The following is a 9,619-nucleotide window of genomic DNA, read 5'->3' on the forward strand; positions in this document are numbered from 1 at the left end:
TATTTATTATTATTTTTTTTTTAAAAAAAAAAATTAAATTTAATTTTTTTAATGTTTTTAATTTTTTTAAAAAAATTATTTTTAATTTTTAATTAGGTATATGGACACATGTCGAGTTTTTAGGAGTGCTGACGTGAATTTTCGTCAAATTTTGGACTGAAATTAGATGGAGGTACTATCTCCGTCTTTATGTACCTATGATAAAAATTAAACTCTAAAAGTACTAGCAACAACTTTCCTTTGATTTTTCCTAAGTTTAGAAAATAAAACTACTTTTTGTTTCCTTATCAAAATATATTTCACAGTAACTTCTCTTACTTTTTCCTTTACCATTAAAATATTATTTCTTTACAAAACACAAGTTCCCTACCTACTTTTTTTTTTTTTTTTTTTTAATTTTTTCACAAAATTCCAATTAAAGACAAAAAGATGAATAGGAAAGATGAAAGATAAATGTTTATATTAAAATAATGTTAGAGCACTAACAGATGCCCTATATGTCATTCCCTTCCTTATGTTTAGGAAAAATTTCAAAAAAATCACAAAAATCTACTTACATCAGATTCCCTATATTTAACCAAATCTCAAGGGTTACTACAGTGTTTCGCAATGTGTAGGGAATCAAAAGTGGTTCCCTATACATTATTTTAATATAAACTTTTTTCTTTCTTCTCTCCTCTTTCATCTTTTTGTCTTTAATTAGGAATTTTGTGAAATAAGTGAGGGTAGGTAAAAGACTTGTATTTTGTAAAGAAATAATATTTTAATAGAGGAAAATACACTTTACCTCTTGAACTATCCACCCATTTGCACTTTTAACCATAATATTTAAAAAGTGACACTTTACCCCAAAAAAACTTCCAAATTGTTGCAATTCAACCATTTTGACCTTCTTTTTTTTTTTTTTTTTTTTTTCCCAAAATGCCTCCATCCCAAGTTAAAAAAAAAAAAAAAAAAATTAAAAATTAAAAATTAAGGGGTGGCCGAAGCCACCCCAGGCCCAACTGGGGTGGTTGGTCACCCCTTAATTTTTTTAATTTCTTTTTTTAAAACTTGGGATGAGGGCATTTTGGAAAAAAAAAAGTCAGAATGGTCGAATTGCAACAATTTGGAAGTTGGGTGGGGTAAAGTGTCACTTTTTAAATATTGGGATTAAAAGTGCAAATGAGTGGATAGTTTAGGGGGGTAAAATGTATTTTCCCAATTTTAATAATATAGGAAAAGGTAAGGGAAGCTATTGTGAAAGAGTAATGTTATAAGTCTTTTTAGAGTCCTCCTAGAGTTATCTCAAATGTGATATGACTTTTAAAATCACCGTTTAATTTGAGATGTGATTTATTGACTTTTGAGACTTTTGATCTATTGGTGATTTTAAAAGTCACATCACATTTGGAATGACTCTAAGAAGACTTATAGCATTACTCATTGTGAAATATATTTTCATAGGAAAGCAAAAAATAGTTTTGTGTCTTAAACTTATGGAAAATCAAAGGAAAACTGCTGCTAGTGAGCACTAGCAGTAAACACCTTAAAACTCATTCCGTTTCCTTTGTTTAGGGAAAATCTAAAAAAAACCACAAAAATGTCTTCACATCAGAAGCCCTAAATTTAACCTAAACCAAAAGGAATCTACAATGTTTTCCGATGCAGTGGACAATATAGTAACTACCAAATGCATTATTTTAATCCTAAAATAACACATGGAGTCTCTCCTCTCTCCTCTCACGTTTCCCAATCTTTTCCTCCTATTCTTCACAGCTCCCCTCTCTGTCGCTCCTCTCTCTCTCCCTCTCCTCTTCTTCATAGCACTCCCATCTCCCCTCTCCGTCGCTCTCTCTCTCTGTGACTCATGTTTTCTCCTCTCCCATTCTCAGTCAAGAATGGGACCGAACAAACAAAAAATGGAAGTCCAAAATCTTCAAAACGATGAAACACAAAATCCTCAAAAAACATAAATCACAAATCCACAAAATCTCCATCCACGGCCTTCCACTCGAAATTCCATACCAAATTGGCTACAAAATACTCCAAATGAAGCATTGCCAAACCAGACGCAGGACAAATCCTCCTCTGTCACTGCGTGTGGCAACACGAAATGCGCAGGTGGGTGCCGTCTTAAACCCTCCAAAATTACTGCCTTTAAATATGGCAACTTGTGCAAATCCTCCTCCTTCACCTCCTTCCCTCCATCCCCCACAACGACTCCTTTAATCTCTGCCAAAAGCTTCTCTTGGATGTGTGGATATTTCACCAAACAAAAAATAGTACCCATAAATCAACAAACAAATAAAGAACATGAACCTAGAAATCAACGGAGACGAGATTGAGAGACAGAGATGAGAGACAGAAATTCAGAGACGGAGACGAGAGAGAAGACGATTGAGAGATAAAGAAGAAAGATTCAGAGAGGAGATGAGAGAGAGGGAACCGGAGTCAGAGATGAGAGAGAGAGAAGCCACAAAGGGTGAGACAGAAAAGAGAGAGATGGGGAGAAAAGACACGATTTTTCTAGAATAAAAAGAAAGGAAAAGTAAAAGTAAATAAATATTATTTTAAGGGTAAATATATTATAAGTCCCTAAGTGCCAATATTAAATTATTCCTAAGTTTTTTTTTTTTTTTTTTTGAAAATTTACTTTCTGTGTCAATCAAAATGCCAAGAAAATTCTTACTGTTAAAATTTTTTAACCACAGTTAGATTGGTTGAAACGCACCGTTTTAATGAAGGCCACATCAGTCTAATTTTTTGATCCTATGTGTCCACTGTTGACACGTAGGATCAAAACTCATCGTTTTGGCTGACTTGGGGGTTTTATTGTTTAAACCCCCAAATTGTGAAGTCTATCGAGGTAACAAAAAATTCCCTGACAAAACCCACTCTTCCCCAATGCACCCACGGAGACCCACCGACGCACCCACCGGCGCGACAGAACCCACCGGTCACCAATCAGTCCGACGTCCAACACTCAGTCCGGCGTCAGATCTGTGGCTAGGGTTCCGGGAAATTCAAATTTTTTTATTCAAAAAATTTTGGATCTCCGGCTAAGGTATTTTCTGGAATTTTTTGTGGGTTTTGTTGGTTCAAAGAAATGGAAGCCTTTTCTTGTAGTTTTAGGAAGCTTTTTGTTGTATTGGAAGCTTATTGTCGAAACCCCCATCCCCAAGCTTTTTGTCGAATCTGTGTTGAATTTATATATAATTTATTGCATTGTTATATTGGAATCTTATATATACTTTATTGCATTATATATATATATATATATATTTTATTGCTAAGGATTGGCAGTGGGTGTCGTCATGAAATTTTTTGGTTATGGCTCTGGAACATTTTGGTTGTGGTCCATATTGTTGTGATCCTAAAATGAGACAAGATGGTACTTTATTTCATTATTAATTGTGAACTTTTTTAGGCTTAATGGCTTTGTCCATAATAGGCAGAAGGTATGTTTTATTTTTGTCCTTTGACAATTGGTTGTGGGTCATAGAAAGGGTTGGGAGTAATTACAACAAGAAGGTATGGTAGTTTGGTATTTGTGGCACATGGATTGGGTGATTGCCCACTATTTATCACGTTTCAATACACATAGAGAAAACATATACATGCAAATTTTCATGCAGTTTTGAAAATATATAGTGCACATAAGTGCACCAACTCCACTCTCTCTAGCCGAGTATTCCTTTGATTATATAAGCCGTAATATGATTTTTACTATGATTAGTAATTTTGTGGCAAGTAATTTGGTTTTTTTTTTTTTTTTTTTTTTTTAAAAAAAAATTTAATTTTAATTTTAGTTTTATTATTATTATTATTATTATTATTTTTTTTTTAAAAAAAAATCTTATTGGAGATTTAACTCCCAAGTGAAAGGTGTTAATGTAATAATTGGGGTAGTTTTTTTTTTTTTTTTTTTTTAAGGAAAACTAGACATAAAAGAGTCTACATTTTTGTCCATATGCTTTTTTATTCTCTGATACCATTAAGTACATTCTAGACATTTTTTTTTTTTCTTACACTCTTTCATATGTTCACAAATATGGTTGTCAATATAAACATTTACCGTGGTGGGATAATGCACCATACCCTATTTACGTACGTTGGTGGTGACGTCCATCAAGTAAATGGGTATGATGTTGACTTATTTAGTCTGTGGGAAGTTAAAGAGCTGGTTCGTGATTTAGAATACTTGAACGACTTTATATGCTGGCATAACGTTGGTAACAATCATGACCAAGTGATACCTTTGAATAGTGATGTAGACGTTGTAGATTTTTCAAACATTGTTGGTAGTTACAAATCAGAAGATGTTCATTTATATGTTGAATATATGGTGGGAGATGCTGTAATGGTAGATGAACATTTATTTCTTCAAGCCCGTGAAGCACAAGATGGAGAAGGGGGTGGTGGGTGGATGAAATACCTAAGGCTACTCATGAAGATGGAGATGGAGAAGGACAAGATGAAGAATATGAAAATTCTCAATCAAGAAACTGTAAAAGTCCACGGGTTAAAACTATGGCTACCCGTACGGTTACACCATCCAAGAAAAGGATCGCCACTGACTGTGCATCTCCAAGCGAGCAATCAGCCACCAGCTGAGAAGGTACACATGATTCTATTCTTTTCATTTTATTTATATTTAGTTTATTCTTTTAAATTGAGATTAGGTTAATCAATACAATTTGTTTTAATTGTTTTAATTTTTTTTTTCAAGAAGAGAAAGGAAAGTAACTGCTATTAGGACTCCAACCAAGCAAAGGACCTATACCGCAAGTGCATCCCCAAGCAAGCAAGCAAGCGACCACTAGTAGAGGAGGTTACATTCTATTCTTTTAATTTAATTAATGTTTAGTTTATTCTTTAAAATTGTGAATGCTTAGTGAATACAATATATATATATATATATATTTCAAGAAGAGGAAGGAAGGTAACTTTTGGTAGGACTCCAGCCAAGCAAAAGATCTCCACAATAGGAGGTACACTAGATTATATGTTTTTTTTTTTTTTTTTTTTTTTTCCGGTTTTTGGTAGTAGTAGTTATATATATATGGCTATTATGTTTGTTGTTGTTGTTCATTTGAATTGTGGTGGTTGTTGATCATTTTGTTCTTTTTTACTTTTCAGTAAGAAGAATAAGAAGAAAAACACGAGATGCTCAACTTGTTTTGCAAGATGAAGACGACAATGCTAATGTCAGTGCGGAGGACAATATTAATGTTGGTGTGAAGGACAATGTTAATATTGGTGTGGACACTGTGCCCAAAACAGGTAGAAAAAACAAAAAAACGTGGTAGGCTACGGAAGACTGAAGTGGTTCAGGTTATTAATGAAATCATCAAGGAGCTGTTGAGTGACTTCGAAATAACTGATGGCGAGAATGAAGACCTATTCTACAATGCTGATGAGGTCAATAAAGAAAAGGATGGAATGGTCAACTGGTGGGACAATGTTGACTGTAACTTAAGTGAGACGGGAGCCGAGATTGGGGATTAGGAATCTGATGATTCAAGTGATGGTCTTGCAAGTTCCCAAGGAAGTGATTCTTACGGTGTTGGAAAGAAAAAGCGGTATAGGCAGTTCAATGAGAAATATGACTTGAAAATTCCAGTAACGTTTGAAGCTGGGGATCAGTTTGTAGATATATATTCCTTCAAGAGGGCACTGAAGACTTATGATGTGTAGAAGGGGTTCGATTACCACTACAAACACAATGCCACTAGTAGAGTTAGTGTAGTCTGTAGAGCAAAGCATTGCGCATGGAGGATTCATGCCTCTATTGATGCTACGAGGACTTGTATACAAATTAAAACTTTCTACCCGATTCATATTTATGGTAATCAATACGAAAACACTAGATGCAATGTCGACTATCTTGTTCGTACGTATAAGAAAGACTTCAAGGATGATCCCACATGGACCCCGTATGCATTGCAACAGAGGGTGAAGAGAGACCTTGGCCTCGTTTGTTAAGTTGCAGCACATTCCCCAACTTCCCACGATACTGTTCCTCGATTAGATACATCTGAGCACGCTGCAATTCATCATGGGTTAACCGTGTATGTGACAAGCCAAGTTTTGTTAAAAAACAATTATGCCCTTATGAGAGATAGAAAAGCCAATAGTCATCATTTCTTCTTCCAGCAAATTGCAAAGTCCCTACTCCTTCATTCGTTCTTCCATATTCGGTCCTTGCATATTCGTTCTCCCCGATCAATATCGAAAATCAAGGTTTGCTTAATTTTTTAGATGTCAACCAGCATTTTGAATTTTTTTTTTTTTTTTGGGTTTTATGGTTTTTTGAATGGTTTGTGCAGCACTCGCTACACACAACACACAAGACAGAAAAAAAACAAGCTTAAAAAAAACAAAGGAAGTTTAACACACTCACCTTGGTTGTCGATCTAGTCCGGGGATGTATCTGTGCTTGTCTTGTACTGTCCTGAGGCATATTAGAAAAATAGATCCAATCGGTTTTTCAGCCCGAAGAGTACAACCAACTGGAGTGCGAAGAATAGAGAACAGAGGTTTTTACTCACCAGCAGCGCACAGGTTCAAATACAGAACCCAACCCATTCACCAAGCCGATGAAGGTGCGGCTGATTCCCTTTCCCTGTTGATCCTCCTATATGCCGAGACAGAGAATGTCGGAAAGAGGAAGGAGATGGAAGGATGATTTGTTCTTGTTAATTACAGGAACATTGAGACGACTCGGTGCAAGGAGGAGGAAGAGGTTTCTCGCTGGGAATAAGTTTCTCGCTGAGGAAGAGGGGTAGTGTGAGACGGGGGGGAAAATTGGATACATTTGTGTAAGGTGTTTCGAAGGGGTAAAATAGGAATAAGGTGTCCTTTAATTTTTCAAACCGGCTATTACTCACAGGTTCAGTCTGTTCAACCACAAGTCGTACTTGATGAAGAGGCGCCAACCCATAGGAGAATAGTGACGTGTAAAAGCATGTCGTTTGCCAAACACCCTTCTTAACATAGATGTTCTCATTGCTCGTTGCTATAAAGCGAAGAAAGAGGCATTGCATCAACTTTTTGGTAGCCATTCTAAGCAATATCGCCTCACAAGGAGATATGTGTCAGCACTATTTAGCACCAATCCTAGTAGTAGTGCTTACGTTCAGAGAAATTGAGCATTCTTCCAAAAGATGTATATTTGCCTTGATGCGTACAAGAAGGGGTTCAAGTATGGTTGTCGGGCCATAATTTTTTTAGATGCTTGTCATCTGAAGGGGGAATATGGGGGGCAATTATTGTGTGCTATAGGCAAGGATGACAACGACGACATGTTCCCCACTGCATTTGCTATGGTCGAGGCAGAGACAAGAGAGTCGTGGCTTGGAACTGCAGTTGTATGTGGTATTTGGTGGACTATTATGTCTGACAGGTAGAAGGTATTTGGTGTAATAAACTACTTATGTTCTTATTATATTCTTTTATTTGTTTATGTTCATTAGCAATAATTCAATGCATAAATGTATGTGTGTAGGGGCTTGGAACTGCAATTGACGCTATGTTGCCACATGTTGAGCATCGCTTTTGTGTTCGTCATCTACATGCAAACTTCAAAGCGAAAGTCTACACGGGGAAAGCTTTTAAGGATGAGTTGTGGGGGGCTGCACGGACATCCAATATTTATGCTTTTGACCACCACATGCAGAAGATCTTGTCGATGGACAAAGGTGCACATGCTTACCTTAGTGGTGTACCTAAGGCATCATGGTCCAGACACACTTTCAGCTGCCAAACCAAAAGCGATATGTTATTGAATAACTTGACTGAGAGCTTTAATGCTTGGATTAAAGAAACTAGGAGTAAGCCCATCCTAACAATGGTTGAAGATATTCATCGGCAGATAATGGCACGCTTCCAGCAAAAAAAGAATGGAATCCGGTTGACGCAATACACAATATGTCCAAAGATTCATAAAAAGTTGGAGACGTCAAAAAGTGATGCAAGAAATTGTATCAGTCTGTGGCAAAATGAATTAGAGTTTGAGGTCGACCACGTGTACGATGCACGGCATTTAGTTAGGTTAAATCAACACACAATCACATGTGGGAGATGACAGTTGAATGGGATCATTTCCTCACATGCTTGTTCTGTAGTTTACATGCATAAGCAAAAATCAGAGGAATATTTGAATGGATATTACATGATGGACAAGTACATGCAAGGATATGCAGCTCGAGTTTATAGCATGGAAAGTCCAAACACATGGCTAGCTGATGATCCATGCAATGAAATTCTAACACCTATTATTAGAAGGGCTCCTGGTAGACCAAAGATTGCTAGGAGAAAAGCTGCAGATGAGTCAACTAATCCCGACAAGCTAACCCGTAGTGGATATGTTGTCAAATGTGAAAATTGTGGGGGTTGAGGGCATAATTACCTTTGAATCCGGACCGGAAGATGTGGGGAAACCAAAGAAATATAAACCAAAAAATGATGCTACTCAAGCACATGTAAAACCTGTTTGTTTATGTTGTTTTTAGGAAGATGTTTGTGTATGTTGTTTTTAGATACATTAGTTACTGTTTTGGAGTATGATGGATTGAAAAATATTGGAGTATGAGGTGGACATCATGGTCATGGTCATTCTTGTGTCCGATTATATGAATACTAGACTGCTTAGCATAAAAATGTTTTGTCTTAATGTTTGGTTAATGCTTTTTAGGGATCCCAACATGAACCACAGGCAGGAGCAGAAGCGGGGTCACCACAGCCTCGTGTTCGTACACGTAGGGCAACTCAGTCACAGGTAAAATTGATACTTTTTAGAATACATATTTCATATACCTATGTTGTGTAATAGTAACTAAGTAATATTTCATGAACCACAGGCGGAAGTAGAAGCGGGGTCGTCTCAGCATGGTAGTACACGTAGGGCTACACATGTACTAAGGAGCTGAGGATGTAGTGCTACGCAATGATGTTGTGTTAACTAACCTAGATGATGTTAGTGATATCGTGTTAACTAACTTAGAGTTCATTGTGTTAAACACTTATCACATTCCTCATTACTTTCGTTTAAGACGTCATTTTTTGCTTGTAGTGGATAAATGTAATATGCCATAATGTATGACAATGGTGGCGCTTTTGTTACAACATTTTTTGTTGATTTTATGTAATGTCCCGAGTATGTATGCAATCTCTAATTTTGACACAATATGTTATGTTGATGAATTCATTCATGCCTCTATTCTAAGTTCTTATATACAAATTTAGTTTGCCATACACGTTATGTAACAAATTCACTACCAAATATAGCGTACTCACATTCAAATCAATACAGACACTAACATACATTTAATTATAGAAATTGAAAAAGTCATACAATTTTTTTTGTGCCTGCCTAATCCGATGATACAAAATATGCAATTGAAAATTACGTATCAATGCCCCAAACACAACCTTTCTATGCCTCAATGCCCCATCAACCCTAGACAAATCAGCAATACACAAATCACTAACGAAAAAACCAACATATATGTTTGGATACTCAATCTGGCTCTAAGTGATGACAAATATATTAATAATAAATTACCACTCGCAATAGGACGAATCCTTCTAGGATAAGGCAAGAGAGAGGGTGTCGAACCTCAATGATTGTAAGGGT

The 9,619-nt window shown here is 36.2% G+C and overlaps 1 protein-coding gene across 1 annotated transcript; it reads left to right on the forward strand.

Moving 5' to 3' along the window:
* The first annotated feature begins 7,148 nt into the window (after positions 1–7,148).
* LOC132164938 (uncharacterized) lies at positions 7,149–8,912 on the forward strand. Its single transcript, XM_059575459.1, has 6 exons — positions 7,149–7,352; positions 7,490–7,970; positions 8,109–8,350; positions 8,496–8,507; positions 8,678–8,761; positions 8,844–8,912. Exons 1-6 carry the CDS (start codon positions 7,149–7,151, stop codon positions 8,910–8,912), a joined length of 1,092 nt encoding a protein of 363 aa, XP_059431442.1.
* The last annotated feature ends 707 nt before the right edge of the window (positions 8,913–9,619 follow it).

This window comes from Corylus avellana, chromosome ca11 (assembly GCF_901000735.1).
Source record: "Corylus avellana chromosome ca11, CavTom2PMs-1.0".
In the NCBI taxonomy this organism is placed as follows: domain Eukaryota; kingdom Viridiplantae; phylum Streptophyta; class Magnoliopsida; order Fagales; family Betulaceae; genus Corylus; species Corylus avellana.

What these genes read in the sequence shown, in the direction of transcription:
- LOC132164938 (XM_059575459.1), top strand. Translation starts at nt 7,149, where the DNA reads ATGTATATTTGCCTTGATGCGTACAAGAAGGGGTTCAAGTATGGTTGT. An exon ending in CGTGGCTTGGAACTGCAGTT is followed by an intron (nt 7,353 to 7,489) that starts GTATGTGGTATT and finishes GTATGTGTGTAG; the next exon opens with GGGCTTGGAACTGCAATTGA. An exon ending in GTAGGGCAACTCAGTCACAG is followed by an intron (nt 8,762 to 8,843) that starts GTAAAATTGATA and finishes CATGAACCACAG; the next exon opens with GCGGAAGTAGAAGCGGGGTC.